This window comes from Nerophis lumbriciformis, linkage group LG29 (genome assembly GCF_033978685.3).
Source record: "Nerophis lumbriciformis linkage group LG29, RoL_Nlum_v2.1, whole genome shotgun sequence".
In the NCBI taxonomy this organism is placed as follows: Eukaryota; Metazoa; Chordata; class Actinopteri; order Syngnathiformes; family Syngnathidae; genus Nerophis; species Nerophis lumbriciformis.
This window is the reverse complement of record NC_084576.2, coordinates 33,506,792-33,531,168: the sequence shown is the minus strand read 5'-3', so window position 1 is coordinate 33,531,168 and position 24,377 is coordinate 33,506,792. Positions and strand designations below refer to the sequence as shown.

The window sequence follows — 24,377 nt, the reverse complement described above, 5'->3', positions numbered from 1 at the left end:
CAAAGTTGTTGTTGTAGGAGAGAGTTCACAGACGTCAACAAAGCAGCCCATCTCGTTGTGACTGGAAGGGCTTGAAGGTTGGTAGCGACTAAACTCTCTAATGAGCTACGAATGGAATCAGTCTTTAGCACTCTTAAGCCTCAGCGCCGGCAAAAGAAGTAGTCTCTGTTGGCATGGAAGAAGGATAATCCCATGAAGGAACACTTAACCTGGAATTAGCCAGTGAGAACATTTGTTCCCTTGAGACTGAATGAGCACCTTGCTGGCGAAGAGCTGACAACCAACAGCGACTGTCGTCCCTCTTGTCAACACTACTGGACGGCGACTCTCAGTCGGCGGGACGGAAAGGGCAGGGTTGACCGGCAGGGCCCACACTCAACCCTGGTGGGTCGGGATATGGAGTCAAGGAGGAAAATGTTTCCCAACTTGATGAAGATCAACGCATACGTGAAGGACTACTGCAAGAGGAACGGCCTGCTGACTCTTTCAGTGTTTGCGGTGGTAACAGGCTGTGTGCTCGGATTCTTCCTAAGGTCACTCAACCTGTCTACGCAGGTAAGGACGGACGAACAGACCATAGGACAGATGAATTAATGGTTGGGTGTATACAGTTGAATTGAAAAGAATTGGTAGGATTGATAGGAGCATAAGAGAACTGGATAAATTGATGGATGGAATGGACAGATTGAATTTAGGTTAAATGATGTATGTCGAGAGGTTAGACTGATGGATAGTGCATTGCTTAACCAAAGGACAGATGGATAGATGAATGAAAGGACACAGACGGTTGGACAATAAAATTAGCGCGAGGGTAGTATAGTTCGATGGACAGACACAATGGCAGACAGACAGACAACAAAATTAATTAATGGATGACCAGACAGATGAATGGTCAACTGGTCGATTGTAAGGACAGTCGGATGAAAAGTTGCACGGATGGGCGGCAGTATAGTCGGATGGATCAATTGATAAGAGTTCGGGTCATTAAGAAGACAAACGGACAAATGGATGGACAGTCCAATGTTTGACTGGTCTGACCTAAGCACATACAAGTGAAAAGGTGGATGGATACGAAGCAGTACAGTCAGATGCATGGATGGATGGTTGTATAGGTCAAGGATTCACGGATCGTTGAACGGTCGGTTTGATAGGTGGACAAAAGAACAAACGGTAGTAGTAGAGATGGATGGACAGAGACGTAGATGAACAGAGCTTTGGAAAAACAATTGGCTGGACAACAACTGAATGAACGACTGGAGGTACAGGTGGAGGGTTGGGCTGACAGATGGCCAATGGATGGATGGTTGTACAGGTCAAGGATTCACGTATCATAGAACGGTCGGTTTGATAGGTGGACAAAAGAACAAACGGTAGTAGTAGAGATGGATGGACAGAGACATAGATGAACAGAGCTTTGGAAAAACAATTGGCTGGACAACAACTGAATGAACGACTGGAGGGACAGGTGGAGGGTTGGGCTGACAGACGGCCAATGGATGGATGGTTGTACAGGTCAAGGATTCACGGATAGTTAAACGGTCGGTTTGATAGGTGGACAAAAGAACAAACGGTAGTAGTAGAGATGGATGGACAGAGACGTAGATGAACAGAGCTTTGGAAAAACAATTGGCTGGACAACAACTGAATGAACGACTGGAGGGACAGGTGGAGGGTTGGGCTGACAGATGGCCAATGGATGGATGGTTGTACAGGTCAAGGATTCACGGATAGTTGAACGGTCGGTTTGATAGGTGGACAAAAGTACAAACGGTAGTAGTAGAGATGGATGGACAGAGACATAGATGAACAGAGCTTTGGAAAAACAATTGGCTAGGCAACAACTGAATGAACGACTGGAGGGACAGGTGGAGGGTTGGGCTGACAGACGGCCAATGGATGGATGGTTGTACAGGTCAAGGATTCACGGATAGTTAAAGGGTCGGTTTGATAGGTGGACCAAAGAACAGACACTAGTAGTAGAGCTGGATGGACAGGGAGTGATGGATCTCTGGAAAAACAATTGGCTGGACAACAACTGAATGAACGACTGGAAGGACAGTTGGATGGTTGGCTCGACAGACGGCCAATGGACGGACGGATGGATGTAAAGTCCAATAGATAGCCAGCGGGGCGACAGATGGATCACTGGACAGAGTATCAGTTGGGATTAATGGACAATGGATGCTCTAAACATTGAATAAATGGTGACAAAGTACATGGATAAGGTTGGACAGACTGACAGATTAAATTTTGACTCAAATAGCCGCTGAGACCATGGATCACTGGACAGATAGTGTGGACAGCATTGCTCAGGAGGCAGAACGGGTTGTTCAGTAACCAGAGGGATACCGGTTCAAACACCATTCATCCATTCCCGTCTCTACTGTTGTGTCCCGTGCACCCACACAGGGGCGAAGATGCTGAACCACAACGAGCCAGAAAAGTTAGTTGTACATTAACGTCTTCATAGGTGGATAGCAAGATGGGCGAATAGAAGGCAGTATTGTGGGACAGATGGGAGTATAGGTTGATAAATGTTTGGAAACAGAACCTTGGACAAACAAATGGACATGCAGGGGTTAGATCCATGAATTAACTGACTGAAGTTGGACAAACGGGTGGATGGATCGTACAACACTGGCTGGGAGGACGTTGGATGGATAGACTTTTTCTGCCTAATTGATGTCTCAAAAACCAGGCGGCATCAAAAATCTGTTTCATTTTCTCCCGGTTCTCTGTCACACAGGCCAAGATCTACTTTTCCTTCCCCGGGGAGCTGCTGATGAGGATGTTAAAGATGCTGATTCTGCCCCTCATCACCTCCAGGTACAACACGCTCTTTCCTAGAAGCAGCCAACTTCCGAACCTCCTTCCGAAGTATCTCAGTTTATACTTCTTTCTGCTCCTTTTCATTCGTGATTTATTTTCATGTTTTATGGATTGTTTTCAGTCGACTTTGACTTAAAGGGGCTGTTTGCAATAACAAAAAGTCTCCTTTCGACATCCTGCCGACCGTCTTTCATTACCGTTCAACTTTTATGTCATCCATCCATTTTCTACCGCTTGTCCCTTTTTTATCATCTTACTTACTAAATCAGTCAGAGTAACAATCTAAATGTTATGTTATCACTGCACCTTAACCGTAATCTGAACACGTAAGTAAAGCACCACCCACCTATTTCGAGGCGCACAGCAGGCGTTTGCTGCAGGGATGTCGCCTCTTCTCGCTGCGAAAAATACTCCTTTCTTGTCGGGAGAACAACTTGCCACGGCTTTGAACTTGATATTTCCAGAAGGTAGACTTTCCTTTGTCCATTTCTGCTCTCTTGTGGCTTATCAGTCGGATGTGAACTGCAGCCAAGTTCCCCCGCTATGGCATGGCCGGAGTGTCAAAAAGGAAGTGTTCGCATTAATCCATCCATCCATTTTCTACCGCTTGTGCCGTTCGGGATACTTTTAGGTCATCTTACCGTATTTTCCGCACCATAAGGCGCCCTGGGTTATAAGCCGCGCCTTCAATGAACGGCATATTTCAAAACTTTGTCCACCAATAAGCCGCCCCGTGTTGTAAGCCGCATCTAACTGCGCTAAAGGAATGTCAAAAAAACAGTCAGATAGGTCAGTCAAACTTTAATAATATATTAAAAACCAGCGTGATGTGAGCGCGCATGGAGTCGTATATCAACATGGACGGAGCTGCGTAAAAAAAACCACCCGGCCTCTTCGCGTAAACTTACCTTAACCACTCGCTCATCTTTTCTTCATCCATCCCTTCGAGTTAGCTTTTATGATGACGCCGACTGGAAAGGTCTCTTTTGGCAAGGTCTTCCTTTTGAATATCACCATGGGTGGAAGTTTCTGGCCATTAGCATGGCAAGCTAGAACCACAGTGAAGGATGACTTCTCATTCCCTGTGGTGCGAATATTCACCGTACGTGCTCCCGTTGTATCCACAGTGCGGTTTACAGGAATATCAAAAGTCAGTGGAACCTCGTCCATGTTGATAATGTTCTCTGGCCGGATCTTTTTTTCAGCTATCTTGTTTTTACAATATGCACGGAAAGAAGCCAGCTTTTCTTGAAAGTCTTTAGGCAGTTGCTGTGAAATAGTAGTCCGTGTGCGGATGGAGAGATTGCGTCTTTTCATGAACCGGAAACCTGTCGCTTAGTAGGAGCCATTTTGTGGTTTTTACAGATGTAAACACACAAAGGAAATGAAACGTAATATCCGCGCGCTTCTTCTTCTTCTACGCGGGCGGGTGGTTGCTTACAGTAGAAGAAGAAGCGCTTCCTGTTCTATGGGGGCGGGTGCTTACCTTGGCGGTTGCTTGCGTAGAAGAAGAAGCACTTCCTCTTCTACGGGGAAAAAAGATGGCGGCTGTTTACCGTAGTTGCGAGACCGAAACTTTATGAAAATGAATCTTAATATTAATCCATATATAAAGCGCACCGGGTTATAAGGCGCACTGTCAGCTTTTGAGAAAATTTGTGGTTTTTAGGTGCGCCTTATAGTGCGGAAAATACGGTACTTACTAAATCAGTCACAGTAATAATCTAAATGTTATGCTATCACCGCACCTTAACCGTAATCTGAACACGTAAGTAAAGCACCACCCACCTCTTTCGAGGCGCACAGCAGGCGTTTGCTGTAGGGATGTCGCCTCATCTTGCTGCGAAAAATAGTCCTTTCTTGTCGGGAGAACAACTTGCCATGGCTTTGAACCTGATTTTTCATAAGATAGACTTTCTTTTGTCCATTTCTGCTCTCTTGAGCTCAACGTAAGAGGGCGTAAGTAAGGTAAGTTAGTAAGTAAGAGGGTGGGAGGTATTGTTTAAAATACATTGGAAAGTTAGCATCTGTGTAAATGTAGCAAACAGTCCATTTAATAGAGCCAAATGTAATCTCTTCTAACTGTGTGCCTCTCTCATTTGTACTCTTGTAGTCTTATGTCCGGTTTGTCAGCCATGGACACAAAGGCCAGCGGTCGCCTGGGTGTCCTGACCGTCACCTACTACCTGTGGACCACCTTCATAGCGGTCATCGTCGGCATCGTGTTGGTCCTCATTATCCACCCGGGCACGGGCGCCGACAAGGACGGCCACCACGCGCACTCTGGTCCGGTTATGACTTCGGCTGATGCTCTGTTGGACCTCATCAGGTAAACATCCTTGGTTGTCACGGGTAGAGCAACGTAGATCGGCTCCGGTCCTTAGCTTTCTGAAAAAGTGGTCTTTGGAAGAACTTAGTTGAATAGCCCTTGTATATTGGGTCTTAATACAAGTCTCCATCCCACCCAAGGTCAGGCTCGACTTGTTACCCACGGTCCATGCGGTTCTCTACTTGTATCTTGACAAAGTTGCATCTGAGTTTGGTTGGACTAAGGGTATCCAAAGTGCGGCCCAGGGGGCATTCGCGGTCCGGAGCTGTTTCTTGTTTTTTTTATTGGCTTGCTACACATTCTGAAGACTAGAACACTACACAAAAAAACTAGAATATGCAATTTTGGGAGAAATTTGCGTGTTGACGCTGAAATGCGCGAGTCAAACTTAAACGTTAACGTTAGCATGCTAACAGCTAGAATGCGTCAAGTACCAAGTTATGTGACTAATTTGCAAAAAAAAATTTTACCTTGAAAATTATTTTTTTACCTTGAAAATTATTTTTTACCTTGAAAAAAAAAAATTACCTTGAAAAAAAATTTTACCTTGAAAATTTAAATATTTTTAAATTTTGTAAATATTTGTAACTTTTTTTTTTTACTTTTTTTTAACTTTAACTTTTTTTTTACTTTTTAAAAAAAAAATGTAACTTTTTAAAAAAATTTTTTACCCTAACCCAAACCCTAATCTTAACCCTAACCCTAACCCTAAAAAAAAATGTTAATTGTTAAAATTGTTTAAAAAATAAATAAATAAATACAATTGTTTTAAATTGTTATAAAAAAAGTTTAAAATTTTTTTACAAATTAAAAAAAAGGAAAAAAAAATTAAAACATTTTTAAAAAATTAAACAAATTTGACGTTAGCAGGGCTAACAGCTAGAATGCGTCAAGTACCAAGTTATGTGACTAATTTGCAAAAAAAATGTTACCTTGAAAATCATTTTTTACCTTGAAAATCATTTTTTACCTTGAAAATCATTTTTTACCTTGAAAAAAAAAAATTACCTTGAAAAAAAATTTTACCTTGAAAATTTAAATATTTTTAAATTTTGTAAATATTTTTAACTTTTTTTTAAACTTTTTTTTAACTTTAACTTTTTTTAAACTTTTTTAAAACTTTTTTTTAACTTTTAAAAAAAATTTTTTATCCTAACCCTAACCCTAATCTTAACCCTAACCCTAACCCTAAAAAAAAATGTTAATTGTTAAAATTGTTTAAAAAATAAATAAATAAATAAAATTGTTTTAAATTGTTATAAAAAAAGTTTAAAATTTTTTTACAAATTAAAAAAAAGAAAAAAAAATTAAAACATTTTTAAAAAATTAAACAAATTTGACGTTAGCATGCTAACAGCTAGAATGCGTCAAGTACCAAGTTATGTGACTAATTTGCAAAAAAAACAAAGTAAGCATGCTGTTCTCTACTTGTATCTTGTCAAAGTTGCGTCTGAGTTTGGTTAGACCAAGGGTATCCAAAGTGCGGCCCAGGGGCCATTCGCGGTACAGAGCTGTTTTTTGTTTTTGTTATTGGCTTGCTACACATTCTGAGGACAAAATTAACACATCCCGGACTAGAACACTACACAAAAAAATTAGAATATGCAATTTTGAGAGAAATTGTGTGTGGACGCTGAAATGCACGAGTCCAACTTAAACATTAGCATGCTAACAGCTAGAATGAACTAAGTACCTCGTTATATGACTGAGGTGTTCTGGTCTAGTAACCAATACTACTGTAGTATTGATATTTTTAACTGAGGTGTTTTTAGGGTTGAAAATGATACATTTAGAAGAGAACTGCGTAGAATATGTTTTGTTATTGCTAACACAAAGCTAAGATGTGGATGTTGTGTTCAGAGAGTTTGGCATATATTGATAGTCCCACATTGTATTGGTTGTAGTATCTGTAATGTACAAAGTGTATTGAAGTGGCCCTCAATTTTTATGTACGGAGCCCCTGCTGGAAAAAGGTTTAACACCCCTGGGTTGGACGTTGGACCCTCTACATGCCTGAAGGCAAGGCAGCACATAATTACATTCAGTCCAGATCCACGTCACCCTCTCTCTGCCTGAAGAGATCTAATCTTGGATCCCAGGAACTGACATAACAGCAAATCCTGTGTCATAAGTCACAGAGACTGTGATCTCCTCTTGAAATCCTGCTGCATGCTTTGTATGGGCAAAAGTGGCATACTCCAATATCAGCTTTTTAGCTCGAAAGTCAGTATTCTGAAGTGAAATGGTAATATGATTAATTCTTCTATGGAGTCAGAATTCCAGTATGCTGGGCCTAAAGTGAGCTCAAAAAAACGTTATTTCAACAGTTTTTTCAATGCAGGGCTCTCAAACTCAATTTCTGTGGTGGAGCACAAACTATTCACTCTAGAATTCCGTAACTAAGAAGGTAACTAAACTTAATGGAAGTTTACTTCCACAGCAATGGTGGCCCCGGTCTACGGCAGGCCTGAAGTCATTGAAAATGTACAATTGAATGTCAGAATGTAATATTTGGACACTTTCGAGTTCCCCAAAGTCTTCCGCTTGCTCACAGGGAGTTGCTTTTTGTGTTGCCCGATTTGATTTGATGTTTATGTCGGTAACATTATTTTAGTTAGGGTTCTTTGGTAGTAGGATTCAAGATGGCCATATTTAAATGTGATTATTAGCGTGGGGCGCAATTACAATAAAGTAAAAAGTTAAGTCGAGGACCACAATATATTTTTTTAAATTAAAAAAAAAAAAAAAAAAAAAAAATTATTTTTGTAAATTTATTTATTTATTTTTGTTATTTTTATTTATTTATTTATTTATTTTTTAATTTTTTTTTTTTTTTAATTACATTTTTTAAATATTTTAAACTTTTTTTTACCTTTTTTTTAACTATTTTTTAACTTTTTTTTAACTTTTTTTTTTTTTAAATGTACCCTAACCTAATCCTAACCCTAACCCTAACCCTAACCCTAATCTTAACCCTAACCCTAACCCTAACCCTAACCCTAAAAAAAAAATGTTAATTGTTAAAATTGTTTAAAAAAATTAAAAAAATTAAAAATTGTTTTAAATTGTTTTAAAAAAAAAGAAGAAAAAAAAAAAAAAGTTTAAACAAATTTTACAAATTAAAAAAAAAAAAAGAAATAAAAAATATTTTTTTTAAATTAAAAAAATTTGAAAATCATTTTTTACCTTGAAAGAAATTTTTGACCTTGAAAAAAAATTTTTACCTTGAAAAAAAAATTTTACCTTGAACATTTTTTTTTACCTTGAAAATCATTTGTTTACCTTGAAAATCATTTTTAACCTTGAAAAAAAGATTTTACCTTTAAAAAATTTTTTTACCTTGAAAATCATTTGTTTACCTTGAAAATCATTTTTAACCTTGAAAATCATTTTTAACCTTGAAAAAAAAAATTTACCTTGAAAAAAGTTTTTTACCTTGAAAATCATTTTTTACCTTGAAAAAAATTTTACCTTGAAAAAAAAATTTTACCTTGAAAATTTTTTTTTACCTTGAAAATCATTTTTTACCTTGAAAATCATGTTTTAACTTAAAACATTTTTTTAAATTTTTAAAATGTTTAAGTTTTTTAAATTTTTTTAAATTTTTTAAAAATTAAAAAAAAAAATTTTATTTTAATTTTAATTTTTAATTTTTTTAATTTAAAAAAAATATTTTTTAATTTTTTTAAATATTTTTAACTTTTTTTAAACTTTTTTTAAACTTTTTTAAAACTTTTTTTAAACTTTTTTAAAACTTTTTTTTAAACATTTTTACCCTAACCCTAACCCTAACCCTAATCTTAACCCTAACCCTAACCCTAACCCTAATCTTAACCCAAACCCTAACCCTAACCCTAACCCTAAAAAAAAATGTTAATTGTTAAAATTGTTTAAAAAAATTAAAATTGTTTTAAAAAATTAAAAAAAATGTTTAAAAAATGTTTAAAAAATGTTTACAAATAAAAAAAAAATTACAAAAAATAAAAACATTGAAAAACATTTTTAAAAAATTAAAAAAATTTGAAAATCATTTTTCACCTTGAAAAAAAAAATTACCTTGAAAAAAAAATTTTACCTTGAAAATTTTTTTGTACCTTGAAAATCATTTTTTACCTTGAAAAAATTTTTTTACCTTGAAAAAAAATTTTACCTTGAAAAAAAAATTTTACCTTGAAATTTTTTTTACCTTGAAAATCATTTGTTTACCTTGAAAATCTTTTTTGCAGTGTGTTGCTGCCATTAAATTCTAAGTTTCTCAGTGTGAACATGAAATATCTTGTCTTTGCAGTCTATTTAACACAATAAAAGCACATCCACTTGCACACCCTTCAAAATAACAGTCATATATTACATAACAAAACAGAAATACATTCACTAAACAGCATTTAACAGTATTGTTTAAATGAAGATCATTAGGAACAATATGATGTGTTTCATTCAACAAAACCCAAAAGGCTTAAAAAGCAAAGAGACAAAATGTTTTGAAGTGAAATAGTTGCAGAGTCATCGCTGTCTCAGACCAGGAAGCCACTTATTGCTGATCTGATAATCCTGCACTTTCACTGCTTTAGTGCAGCAACATTCACGTAACACATCCACTAATAAACTCTGCTGATGTGATTAGTCAAGAGAGGCGAGCCAGAGGTCAGCTCAGGACCTCACAGTCCTGCTGGCATTCCCACGGGAGCTCATGGAAATTAATTTCTTTAACTTTACCGGCAATTTCTAATGAAATATACCGTAATTTCCGGACTATAAGGCGCACCTAAAAAGCTATTTTATTTGGTACATGGTGTAATGATAAGTGTGACCAGTAGATGGCAGTCACACATAAGAGATACATGTAGACTGCAATATGATGGCAGTCACACATAAGAGATACGTGTAGACTGCAATATGATGGCAGTCACACATAAGAGATACGTGTAGACTGCAATATGATGGCAGTCACACATAAGAGACACGTGTAGACTGCAATATGATGGCAGTTTCACATAAGAGATACGTGTGGACTGCAATATGATGGCAGTCACACATAAGAGATACGTGTGGACTGCAATATGATGGCAGTCACACATAAGAGATACGTGTAGACTGCAACATGATGGCAGTCGCACATAAGAGATATGTGTAGACTGTAATATGATGGCAGTTGCACATAAGAGTTATGTGTATACTGCAATATGATGGCAGTCACACATAAGAGATACGTGTAAACTGCAGTATGATGGCAGTCACACATAAGAGATACGCGTAGACCGCAATATGATGGCAGTCACACATAAGAGATACGTGTAGACTGCAATATGATGGCAGTCACACATAAGAGATACGTGTAGACTGTAATATGATGGCAGTCGCACATAAGAGATACGTGGAAACTGCACTATGATGGCAGTCACACCTAAGAGATAAGTGTAGACTGTAATATGATGGCAGTCACACATAAGAGATACGTGTAGACTGCAATATGATGACAGTCACACATAAGAGATACCTGTAGACTGCAATATGATGGCAGTCACACATGGAAGATACGTGTAGACTGCAATATGATGGCAGTCACACATAAGAGATACATGTAAAATTTCCCTTGTGAGTCAATAAAGTTAGTCTAAGTCCAAGTCTAAGTCCAAGTCTAAGCACATCTTTGGTTAAAGTTTAAGGGAGCACTAAATGGCCGTGGATCTTTGACTGGAGTTTTTGCGCTTGCCGTGATCAAAGTGTTTTGTGTCTTCCAGGAACATGATCCCGTCCAATCTCATCGAAGCTACCTTCCAGCAGGTAAGAGGATCAAGTCCTGGGGCTCCTCCTCCTCCTCCTCCTCCGTCACACCCTTTAACGCTCTTCCTTGTCCGACAACAGTACCGAACGGACCTGATACCGATCGTGCAGAGCGCCAACACCAAAGAGTCGCAGGCCAACTACGTCTACGTCATGCCCGACTACCACAACCCTCGCCTGGGACACCCCGTCTTCCTGGAGATCACCCCGGCGCCCGACGTCAAGTACAAGATGGTGCCCAGCACCAGCAAAGGCATGAACGTCCTCGGCATCGTCATCTTCTCAGCCACCATGGGTGAGCACCACCACCTAAACCACCACCATGACGACTTGACGGGCGGGGGAAAAAAAGGGTGTGACCTTTGCATGTTCCTCAGGCCTGCTGCTGGGCAAGATGGGCGAGCGAGGAGCGCCGCTGGTCAACGTGTGTCAGTGCATCAACGAGTGCGTCATGAAGATCATCAACGCCGCTATGTGGTGAGCCCGCGCTGTCACGCCAGCACGCACACACGCAGCGTTGGTAAATAAACCCCTCAGATTAGGGCTAAAAATAAAATGTCACAACAGCTCAGCGAGGAAAGGAAAAAGATGTCTTACCTTTGCGGCCGCCTCTGCAGTGGACGTTTGGTTTTAGTCTACTGTCGTATGAGTGGATTTAGTTCTGTGAGGCAGCTCCGACCTTGAAGGACTCCTGTTGCGAAACAAAGTCCAAAAGCAGTGAAGTTGTCAGGTTGTGTAAATGGTAAATAAAAAGAGAATACAACAAATCCTTTTCAACTTATATTCAATTGAATAGACTGCAAAGACAAGATATTTCATGTTCACACTGAGAAACTTTGCAAATTATCATGAACTTAGAATGTAATGGCAGCAACACATTGCAAAAAAAGGCATTTTTACCACTGTGTTACATGGCCTTTCCTTTTAACAACACTCAGTAAAGGTTTGGGAACTGAGGAGACACATTTTTGAAGTGGAATTCTTTCCCGTTCTTGCTTGATGTACAGCTTAAGTTGTTCAACAGTCTCCCTTCTCATATTTTAGCCTTCACACATTTTCAATTTTTTCAATTTTAAATTTTTTAAAAAAATTTAAATTTTTTAAATTTTTAAAAATGTTTTAATTTTTTTTAAATTTTTTTAAATTTTTTAAATATTTTAAACTTTTTTTTAACTTTTTAAAAAAAAATTTTAGCCTAACCCTAACCCTAACCCTAATCTTAACCCTAAAAAAAATGTTAATTGTTAAAATTGTTTAAAAAAATTTAAAACATTTAATATTGTTTTAAATTGTTTTAAAAAAATTTAAAAAATTTAAAAAAACGTTTTAAAAATTTTTACAAATAAAAAAAAATAAAAATAAAATAAAAACATTTAAAAACATTTTTAAAAAATTAAAAAAATTTGAAAATATTTTTTGAAAAACGGTATAAAAACAAACTGGCAGCTCTGTTGCTTTAATTTTACCGCTAAAAACAGTGGTATTGTTTCTCCATTCCATTCTATTTATTCCATTTTTTTATATGCTGTAAAAAACCCACTGCTTTTACTGTAAAATTCTGGTGACTGAGCAGCCAGTTTTAAAGTTTTTTTTGCAGCTTATGTAAAAAATATATTGTTAATGTATATATGTATATATATATATATATATATATATATATATATATATATATATATATATATATATGTCTTAATAAGGTTATCCAAAAAATAGTGCTCGATACCGTAGTAGAGCGCAATATATGTATGTGTGGGAAAAAAATCACAAGACTATTTCATCTCTACAGGCCTGTTTCATGAGGGGGGGTACCCTCAATCATCAGGAGATTTTAATGGGAGCATTTGCATACCATGGTTTATATAGGGCACAGAGTGGGTGGGTACAGGCTGGCCTAGGGGCGTGGTGATTGGCTCATGTGTTACCTAGGAGGTGTTTCCGTCTGTGGCGGCATGCTGTTACAATTTCGCTGCGCTTGTTGAGGGATGACAGGTCTGGACGGTAAATAATAAACAGTTTCTCTTTCAAGCATAGGTTGCATCTTTTATTACCACTATTGTAAGGTGTGCTGGATGCAAGAATTTGCCATGTTATTGAATATTCAACATTATTGTCTTTGAGGTCCCAAATGTGCTTGCTGAGTTCTGTGGTATTTCGCAGGTTTTGGTTCCTGAAAGAAGCCTTGTGATTGTTCCATCTGGTTTTGAATTCTCCCTCGGTTAATCCTACATATGTGTCGGATGTGTTAATGTCCTTGCGTGTTACCTTAGATTGGTAGACAACTGATGTTTGTAAGCACCCCCCGTTGAGAGGGCAATCAGGTTTCTTTCGACAGTTACAGCCTTTGGAGTCGCCCCCCATACAGCAAAAACGTCTCAACTAACATTGGACACAAATTCCTCAATCTGATTGACAAACACTTTCCCAAAGACAACACCCTAAGAAAAGTATTCAACAAGAACAACATTAAATTGAGCTACAGCTGCATGAACAATATACGACAAATCATCTCAAACCACAACAAAACAATTGCAAATGAGCCGTCGGCCCCCGGACAGAGCGACTCCAAAACCAACAAAGGCTGTAACTGTCGAAAGAAACCTGATTGCCCTCTCAACGGGGGGTGCTTACAAACTTCAGTTGTCTACCAATCTAAGGTAATACGCAAGGACATTAACACATCCGACACATATGTAGGATTAACCGAGGGAGAATTCAAAACCAGATGGAACAATCACAAGGCTTCTTTCAGGAACCAAAACCTGCGGAATACCACAGAACTCAGCAAACACATTTGGGACCTCAAAGACAATAATGTTGAATATTCAATAACATGGCAAATTCTTGCATCCAGCACACCTTACAATAGTGGTAATAAAAGATGCAACCTATGCTTGAAAGAGAAACTGTTTATTATTTACCGTCCAGACCTGTCATCCCTCAACAAGCGCAGCGAAATTGTAACAGCATGCCGCCACAGACGGAAACACCTCCTAGGTAACACATGAGCCAATCACCACGCCCCTACGCCAGCCTGTACCCACCCACTCTGTGCCCTATATAAACCATGGTATGTGAATGCTTCCATTAAAATCTCCTGATGATTGAGGGTAACCCCCCTCATGAAACAGGCCTGTAGAGATGAAATAGTCTTGTGATTTTTTTCCCACACATACATATATATATATATATATATATATATATATATATATATATATATAATGTATATGTGTATTCATATATTACTCACTGTTACAAGCGGCCCTCTGAGAGTGTTCCCGAGCCCATGTGGTGATATCCTTTACACACTGATGTGGCTTTTTGATGCAGTACCGCCTGAGGGATCCAAGGTGTGTAATATCATGGCTTACGTGCAGTGATTTTCTCCACATTCTCTGAACCTTTTGATGATATTACGGAGCGTAGATGGTGAAATCCCTCAATTCCTTGCTTGAGAAATGTTGTTCTTAAACAATTTGTTGCAGACAAAGTGGTGACCCTCGCCCCCGTCCTTGTTTGTGAACGACTGAGCATTTCACGGAAGCTGCTTTTATACCCAATCATGGCACCCACCTGTTCCCAATTAGCCTGTTCACCTGTGGGATGTTCCTAAATAAGTCTTTGATGAGCATTCCTCAACTTTCTCACTCTTTTTTGCCACTTGTGCCAGCTTTTTTGAAACATGTCGCAGGCATCAAATTCCAAATGAGCTAATATTTGCAAAAAAATAACGTTAAATATCTTGTCTTTGCAGTCTATTTAATTGAATATAAGTTGAAAAGGATTCTCTTTTTATTGACCATTTACACAACGTGACAACTTACCGTTTGCCTCCGACTTTCAACGACTTCCTTATCCCCGCAGGTACTTCCCTTTTGGGATCGTGTTCCTGGTGGCAGGGAAGATTCTGGACATGCATGACCCCGCCCACTTGGGGGAAAAACTGGGCATGTACTTCATCACGGTTCTGTCCGGCCTCTTTGTGCACGGCCTCGTCCTGCTGCCGCTCTTCTACTACTTCTTCACCCGCAAAAACCCCTTCACCTTCATCCGGGGTCTGCTGCAGGCTCTCGTCATCGCCTTGGCCACATCGTCAAGGTAAGCGGTCCCGCCCGGGTAAAAAACCCTCGCCCTGTTCTGACAATCCCTTCGCCTTCCAGCTCGGCCACCCTCCCCATCACCATGAAATGTCTGTTGGAGAACTGCGGAGTGGACCGGCAGATCGCTCGCTTCGTGTTACCCGTGGGAGCAACCATCAACATGGACGGGACGGCGCTGTATGAGGCGGTGGCAGCCATCTTCATAGCTCAAGTCAACGAGTACGACTTGGACTTTGGCCAGCTGGTCACCATCAGGTACTTAAACACTGATGACATCTATTAAACAAGACAAGAATGGGGATGAGGTTGCTGAGGTAGTTAAAAAGCTCCTCGGTGGCAAGGCCCCAGGGGTAGATGAGATCCGCCCGGAGTTCCTTAAGGCTCTGGATGCTGTGGGGCTATCTTGGTTGACAAGACTCTGCAGCATCGCGTGGACATCGGGGGCGGTACCTCTGGATTGGCAGACCGGGGTGGTGGTTCCTCTCTTTAAGAAGGGGAACCGGAGGGTGTGTTCTAACTATCGTGGGATCACACTCCTCAGCCTTCCCGGTAAGGTCTATTCAGGTGTACTGGAGAGGAGGCTACGCCGGATAGTCGAACCTCGGATTCAGGAGGAACAGTGTGGTTTTCGTCCTGGTCGTGGAACTGTGGACCAGCTCTATACTCTCGGCAGGGTCCTTGAGGGTGCATGGGAGTTTGCCAAACCAGTCTACATGTGTTTTGTGGACTTGGAGAAGGCATTCGACCGTGTCCCTCGGGAAGTCCTGTGGGGAGTGCTCGGAGAGTATGTGGTAACGGACTGTCTGATTGTGGCGGTCCGCTCCCTGTATGATCAGTGTCAGAGCTTGGTCCGCATTGCCGGCAGTAAGTCGGACACGTTTCCAGTGAGGGTTGGACTCCGCCAAGGCTGCCCTTTGTCACCCATTCTGTTCATAACTTTTATGGACAGAATTTCTAGGCGCAGTCAAGGCGTTGAGGGGATCTGGTTTGGTGGCTGCAGGATTAGGTCTCTGCTTTTTGCAGATGATGTGGTCCTGATGGCTTCATCTGGCCAGGATCTTCAGCTCTCACTGGATCGGTTTGCAGCCGAGTGTGAAGCGACTGGGATGAGAATCAGCACCTCCAAGTCCGAGTCCATGGTTCTCGCCCGGAAAAGGGTGGAGTGCCATCTCCGGGTTGGGGAGGAGATCTTGCCCCAAGTGGAGGAGTTCAAGTACCTGGGAGTCTTGTTCACAAGTGAGGGAAGAGTGGATGGTGAGATCGACAGGCGGATCGGTGCGGCGTCTTTAGTAATGCGGACGCTGTATCGATCCGTTGTGGTGAAGAAGGAGCTGAGCCGGAAGGCAAAGCTCTCAATTTACCGGTCGATCTACGTTCCCGTCCTCACCTATGTTCATGAGCTTTGGGTTATGACCGAAAGGACAAGATCACGGGTACAAGCCGCCGAAATGAGTTTCTCCCTTAGAGATAGGGTGAGAAGCTCTGCCATCCGGGGGGAGCTCAAAGTAAAGCCACTGCTCCTCCACATGGAGAGGAGCCAGATGAGGTGGTTCGGGCATCTGGTCAGGATGCCACCCGAACGCCTCCCTAGGGAGGTGTTTAGGGCACGTCCGACCGGTAGGAGGCCGCGGGGAAGACCCAGGACACGTTGGGAAGACTATGTCTCCCGGCTGGCCTGGGAACGCCTCGGGGTTCCACAGGAAGAGCTGGATGAAGTGGCTGGGAAGAGGGAAGTCTGGGCTTCCCTGCTTAGGTTGCTGCCCCCGCGACCCGACCTCGGATAAGCGGAAGAAGATGGATGGATGGAAGAAGCAAAGAATCAAACAGAGACAGAATTAAATGTAGACTCACTTTTGAGGAGAGACGCGGCCACTGTACTCTCTGTACGGTCTTGCACCACGCTCTGCCAAAAGATTGCACTCCTCCTCCTTTATTTGACTTTCTCCCTGTCACGTTCAAACACTGAGGACATCTATTAAACAAGACAAAAGGCAAGGAATCAAACAGAGACACAGAATTCAATTTGGACTCAATATTGAGGAGAGACATGGCCACCGCACTCTCTGTACAGTCCTGCACCACGCTCTGACGAAGAAGGTTTTCGTCTCCTCATTTATTCAGATGTTCAATGTTCACGCACCAACACATGTCTCATTAGAAATAGGAAGTATGTAAAACAGTCATTGTTTTCGGTCGCTTTGAAGACCAAGAAGAGGATTTCTCGGGCTTGGGCTCTTCCTGGATCCAGCTGGGGCAGGTGTTGGAGGACAATGGATAACCCCTCCCGTCTCCTGACCACAGTTGCTTCAAGAGGGCAGCGGGTCGTAAATAGCGTTGACCTCGGTTACCAAATAGTTGGAAGAGAGTTTGTGAAATACTTCAGAGAGAGTTCGTTTAACACTTCAAAGAGAGTTCCTCTGGAAGTTGAGCAGATCCTGCCATCTGTCCGTGTTGAAATCACAGTGGCGTTTCACGAGCCTTCTTCCTCTCGTTAGGCCTCGAAAGACAGCATTCATAATACAACATTTCTTTTGTGATAACTTACAAACAATTATTCCAACACTCCCCCCCACCTGCTTCCAGAGGGAAGTGGGTCGTAAACAGCGTTGCCTTTGGTTACCGAACAGTTCAAAAGGAGAGGTCGTAGAATAGTTCAAAAAGAGTTCCATAAAATAATTCAAAGAGCATACTTGCCAACCTTGAGACCTCCAATTTCGGGAGGTGGGGGGGGGGGGGGGGGGGGGGGCGGCGGGGGCGTGGTTTTGGGCGTGGTTGGGGGCGTAGTTAAGAGGGGAGGAGTATATTTACAGCTAGAATTCACCAAGTCAAGTATTTCATATATATATATATATATATATATATATATATATATATATATATATATATATATATATATATATATATATATATATATATCCGCGACCCCGAAGGGAATAAGCGGTAGTAAATGGATGGATGGATGGATGGATATATATATATATATATATATATATATGTATGTGTGGGAAAAAAATCACAAGACTATTTCATCTCTACAGGCCTGTTTCATGAGGGGTTCCCTCAATCATCAGGAGATTTTAATGGAAGCATTCACATACCATGGTTTATATAGGGCACAGAGTGGGTGGGTACAGGCTGGCGTAGGGGCGTGGTGATTGGCTCATGTGTTACCTAGGAGGTGTTTCCGTCTGTGGCGGCATGCTGATACAATTTCGCTGCGCTTGTTGAGGGATGACAGGTCTGGACGGTAAATAATAAACAGTTTCTCTTTCAAGCATAGGTTGCATCTTTTATTACCACTATTGTAAGGTGTGCTGGATGCAAGAATTTGCCATGTTATTGAATATTCAACATTATTGTCTTTGTCAAAAATACAATAGTGGTAATAAAAGATGCAACCTATGCTTGAAAGAGAAACTGTTTATTATTTACCGTCCAGACCTGTCATCCCTCAACAAGCGCAGCGAAATTGTATCAGCATGCCGCCACAGACGGAAACACCTCCTAGGTAACACATGAGCCAATCACCACGCCCCTACGCCAGCCTGTACCCACCCACTCTGTGCCCTATATAAACCATGGTATGTGAATGCTTCCATTAAAATCTCCTGATGATTGAGGGAACCCCTCATGAAACAGGCCTGTAGAGATGAAGTAGTCTTGTGATTTTTTTCCCACACATACATATATTGCGCTCTACTACGGTATCGAGCACTATTTTTTGGATAACCTTATTAAGACATATATATATATATATATATATATATATATATATATATATATAAATAAAAGAAATACTTGAATTTCAGTGTTCATTTATTTACACATATACACACACATAACACTCATCTACTCATTGTTGAGTTAAGGGTTGAATTGTCCATCCTTGTTCTATTCTCTGTCACTATCTTTCGAACCATGCTGAACACCCTCTCTGATGATGCATTGCTGTGTGGCACGCACAAAAGTGCTTTCATCAAAATGCACTAGATGGCAGTATTGTCCTGTTTAAGAGTGTCACAACATTGCTGTTTATGGGGACTGCTTTACTGTAAACGTTCTTTATACTGTGGGAAAGCGGACTCAGGTCCGCATGGAGCTGGAGGGGGCGTGGCCTCCAGCTCCGCCTGAATTTCGGGAGATTTTCGGGAGAAAATTTGTCCCGGGAGGTTTTCGGGAGAGGCGCTGAATTTCGGGAGTCTCCCGGAAAATCCGGGAGGGTTGGCAAGTATGTCAAAGAGAGTTCCATAAAATAGTTCAAAAATAGTTCGTAAAATACTTCAAAAAGAGTTCGTCTGGAAGTTGGGCAGATCCTGTCATCTGTCCGCTTTGAAGTCACAGTGGAGTTTTACGAGCCTTCCTCCTTTTGTGATCATTTAGGAACAATTATTTTAACACTAGACTGCACAGATCAATCCATAGTTGCTGTTAGTTCATCTCTCGCATCTTTCCCCGTAGCATCACAGCCACAGCAGCGAGCATCGGGGCGGCAGGGATACCGCAAGCCGGTCTGGTAACCATGGTGATAGTCCTGACCTCTGTGGGGCTACCGCCTGCTGACATCTCCCTGATTGTGGCCATCGATTGGGTTCTGTGAGTCCGCACAGCACGATGCACGTTGAAGGGCAAGGCGTGTTAAAAGTCTCGTCTGGTTTCGACAGCGATCGCTTCAGGACCATGATCAACGTCCTCGGCGACGCCTTAGCAGCGGGGATCATGGCGCATGTGTGCAAGAAAGACTTCGAGAGGGCGGCTGCTGCCGAAGCTGCGACCGTTGCTGCCAACTCGTCCGTCGTCAGTAAGGGAGGAGGACCCAAACGGGTAAGCTTGAGCTTTGAATTCTGAGTTAAGTCTGCCTTTAAATCAAGGATTAGGTCAGGGTTGCCAGGCTGAGGCTGGAGTTCTGGGGGTAAACGTTTGGTTTCTGGCCCATCCATCCATCCATCCATCCATCCATCTTCTTCCGCTTATCCGAGGTCGGGTCGCGGGGGCAGCAGCTTAAGCAGGGAAGCCCAGACTTCCCTCTCCCCAGCCACTTCGTCCAGCTCCTCCCGGGGGATCCCGAGGCGTTCCCAGGCCAGCCGGGAGACATAGTCTTCCCAGCGTGTCCTGGGTCTTCCCTGTGGCCTCCTACCGGTCGGACGTGCCCAAAACACCTTCCTAGGGAGGCGTTCGGGTGGCATCCTGACCAGATGCCCGAACCACCTCATCTGGCTCCTCTCGATGTGGAGGAGCAGCGGCTTTACTTTGAGCTCCCCCCGAATGACAGAGCTTCTCGCCCTATCTCTAAGGGAGAGGCGGAGGAAACTCATTTCGGCCGCTTGTACCCGTGATCTTGTCCTTTCGGTCATGACCCAAAGCTCATGACCATAGGTGAGGATGGGAACGTAGATCGACCGGTAAATCGAGAGCTTTGCCTTCCGGCTCAGCTCCTTCTTCACCACAACGGATCGATACAGCGTCCGCATTACTGAAGACGCCGCACCGATCCGCCTGTCGATCTCACGATCCACTCTTCCCCCACTCGTGAACAAGACTCCGAGGTACTTGAACTCCTCCACTTGGGGCAAGATCTCCTCCCCAACCCGGAGATGGCACTCCACCCTTTTCCGGGAGAGAACCATGGACTCGGACTTGGAGGTGCTGATTCCCATCCCAGTCGCTTCACACTCGGCTGCGAACCGATCCAGTGAGAGCTGAAGATCTTGGCCGGAGGAAGCCATCAGGACCACATCATCTGCAAATAGCAGAGACCTAATCCTGCAGCCACCAAACCAGATACCCTCAACGCCATGACTGCGCCTAGAAATTCTGTCCATAAAGGTTATGAACAGAATGGGTGACAAAGGGCAGCCTTGGCCGAGTCCAACCCTCACTGGAAACGTGTCCGACTTACTGCCGGCAATGCGGACCAAGCTCTGGCACTGATTATACAGGGAGCGAACTGCCACAATAAGACAGTCCGTTACCCCATACTCTCTGAGCACTCCCCACAGGACTTCCCGGGGTACACGGTCGAATGCCTTCTCCAAGTCCACAAAGCACATGTAGACTGGTTGGGCAAACTCCCATGCACCCTCAAGGACCCTGCCCAGAGTATAGAGCTGGTCCACAGTTCCACGACCAGGACGAAAACCACACTGTTCCTCCTGAATCCGAGGTTCGACTATCCGGCGTAGCCTCCTCTCCAGTACACCTGAATAGACCTTACCGGGAAGGCTGAGGTTGGTTGCTGGTTTCTGGCTTCGGGGTTAAATCAGGGTTTGGGATTCCAGATGGAAAGAAAGTTTGTAGTTCTGAGGTCTCAGTTTGGGGGGGAAAGTATTTCTGGGTTTGAGGAATCCTCAGTCCGCCACAGGCTAAATTAAGGCCATTAACAGAATTAATATAGGAGCCCCCCCAAGTCTGTATATGAAGGGAAGTTATATTCATATCCATGACGGAGCGTTAAACGGCTAGAAATAGGTTTGCAATACAATTTCATATGAAGCTGCTCCTCCACACTGAGGAGCCAGATGAGGTGGTTCGGGCATCTGGTCAAGATGCCACCCAAACACGTCCGACCGGTAGGAGGCCACGAAGAAGACCCAGGACAAGTTAGGAAGACTATGTCTCCCGGCTGGCCTGCGAACGCCTCGGGATCCCCCGGGAGGAGCTGGACGAAGGGGCTAGGGAGAGGAAAGTCTGGGCTTCCCTGCTTCGGCTGATGCCCCTGTGACCCGACCTTGGATAAGCGGAAGAAGATGGATGGATGGATGGATGAAGCACCAGGTCATTTATTTACATTTTACATAGGCTTCGTCACGCAAAACGGGGGAGACCCCAGCACGACGTGTGTTCTATATTTATGGTGAGGCAGCCTTGGTCCTGGGTTTGCAATCCAGGAGACTCTATAAGGGGAATGTAGTTCTGTGATTGAATCAACGTTAGGTAAAGGCGGTTGTTTGGGTTGTAGTGCTGGAGGTCTCAGTCAGGGGAAGGTAGTCCCATGTTTGGGTCAAGGTTAAGGGTCTGCCTTCTCTGGAAAGGTTGGGGTACTTGGTCAGCGTTTTAGGGTTTAGAAGTGAGGTCAGGAATCCCCATTTGGGAGAAGGTACTTACAGTTTGAGAAATCAATCAATCAAAGTTTATTTATGAAGCCCTTAATCACAAGTGTCTCAAAGGGCTGCACAAGCCACTACGACATCCTCGGCTCAGATCCCACATCAGGGCAAGAAAGAACTCAAACCCACAATGAGAAACCTCGGAGGGGACTGCAGATGTGAGGCGACCGGTGCAATGGCTGTCGAGTGGATCGAGTTAATAATGTGAGAGTCCAGTCCATAGTGGATCTAGTTAATAATGTGAGAGTCCAGTCCATAGTGGATCTCGTTAATAATGTGAGAGTCGAGTCCATAGTGGATCTAACATAATAGTGTGAGAGTCCAGTCCATAGTGGATCTAGTTAATAATGTGAGAGTCCAGTCCATAGTGGATCTAACATAATAGTGTGAGAGTCCAGTCCATAGTGGATCTAACATAATAGTGTGAGTCCAGTCCATAGTGGATCTAACATAATAGTGTGAGAGTCCAGTCCATAGTGGATCTAACATAATAGTGTGAGAGTCCAGTTCATAGTGGATCTAACATAATAGTGTGAGAGTCCAGTCCATAGTGGATCTAACATAATAGTGTGAGTCCAGTCCATAGTGGATCTAACATAATAGTGTGAGAGTCCAGTCCATAGTGGATCTAACATAATAGTGTGAGAGTCCAGTCCATAGTGGATCTAACATAAAAGTGTGAGAGTCCAGTCCATAGTGGATCTAACATAAAAGTGTGAGAGTCCAGTCCATAGTGGATCTAACATAAAAGTGTGAGAGTCCAGTCCATAGTGGATCTAACATAATAGTGTGAGAGTCCAGTCCATAGTGGATCTAATATAATGTGTGAGAGTCCAGTCCATAGTGGATCTATTATAACAGTGTGAGAGTCCAGTCCATAGTGGATCTAACATAATAGTGTGAGAGTCCAGTCCATAGTGGATCTAACATAATAGTGTGAGAGTCCAGTCCATAGTGGATCTAACATAATAGTGTGAGAGTCCAGTCCATAGTGGATCTAACATAATAGTGTGAGTCCAGTCCATAGTGGATCTAACATAATAGTGTGAGAGTCCAGTCCATAGTGGATCTAACATAATAGTGTGAGAGTCCAGTCCATAGTGGATCTAACATAATAGTGTGAGAGTCCAGTCCATAGTGGATCTAACATAATAGTGTGAGAGTCCAGTCCATAGTGGATCTAACATAATAGTGTGAGAGTCCAGTCCATAGTGGATCTAACATAATAGTGTGAGAGTCCAGTCCATAGTGGATCTAGTTAATAATGTGAGAGTCCAGTCCATAGTGGATCTAACATAATAGTGTGAGAGTCCAGTCCATAGTGGATCTAACATAATAGTGTGAGAGTCCAGTCCATAGTGGATCTAACATAATAGTGTGAGAGTCCAGTCCATAGTGGATCTAACATAATAGTGTGAGAGTCCAGTCCATAGTGGATCTAACATAATAGTGAGAGTCCAGTCCATAGTGGATCTAACATAATAGTGTGAGAGTCCAGTCCATAGTGGATCTAGTTAATAATGTGAGAGTCCAGTCCATAGTGGGGCCAGTAGGGGATCATCTTGAATGAAGACAAGGCAGGTGCAAATCCTGGTTTGTGTTTTTTTTATTTTGTGGCTCGAGTTTGGGCTCAGGTGTCAGGCTATGTTTGGGGTTTTAGGTTGCGTTTGGACTGTGTTTCTGATATCTGATTCCCTCTTTCAAACCAGAGAGACACGGTGATCTCGGTGGGCAACCAGAGCGTGACACTGTCGGACGCGCCCCTGATGGCACACCGCTGCGATTTCGTATTCGAGGTGGACGGAGACAACGTCCTGGAGAAACCTGTGGGCTGCTACAACCTCTGCCAAGTCTAGAGACACTCACGTCAGCAGTGCTCCAACTCACAGGAGACCACAGTGCCATGCCTAAGGAGAAACCTTCACTACTTGATGCATCTTTTCAATCGTCCGTCTGCAGCCAGTAGCGACTTCGGCTTTTAGACCTCCACCGTAGGGATTGTGCTAGCTAGACTCCCAGTCATGTTGCCTTAAAGTGGTCTCACCCAAACTGGGACAGCAGCAGCTGACTGACAAGCAGGGACATTTTGCCCAAGCTGCGACCCTGGTACACAATGAAAACCGCAACATTTTCTTAGAAGTCACATTAGGAGGGTTGTTTTTATACCGATGGTTGTTGTTTTTTTGTCTGCTTGTGTTTTCCAAATAAAACTTGCCTCACTTAACGTATGCTGTT

General features: G+C 42.4%; 1 protein-coding gene across 2 annotated transcripts; it reads left to right on the top strand.

Annotated features, from left to right (window-relative positions):
- Positions 1-286: 286 nt before the first annotated feature.
- Positions 287-24,352, top strand: LOC133571925 (excitatory amino acid transporter 5-like). Of its 2 annotated transcripts, XM_061924457.1 has the most exons (11): positions 287-555; positions 2,747-2,826; positions 4,943-5,158; positions 10,900-10,942; positions 11,024-11,237; positions 11,320-11,419; positions 14,804-15,037; positions 15,100-15,294; positions 19,498-19,632; positions 19,701-19,860; positions 23,852-24,352. In XM_061924457.1, the coding sequence occupies exons 1-11, from the start codon at positions 397-399 to the stop codon at positions 23,996-23,998; spliced, it is 1,683 nt and encodes a 560-aa protein (XP_061780441.1). In that variant the 5' UTR covers positions 287-396; the 3' UTR covers positions 23,999-24,352. The 2 variants fall into 2 exon arrangements, with proteins under 2 accessions (XP_061780441.1, XP_061780440.1); XM_061924456.1 differs by having other exon boundaries at positions 10,900-11,237.
- The last annotated feature ends 25 nt before the right edge of the window (positions 24,353-24,377 follow it).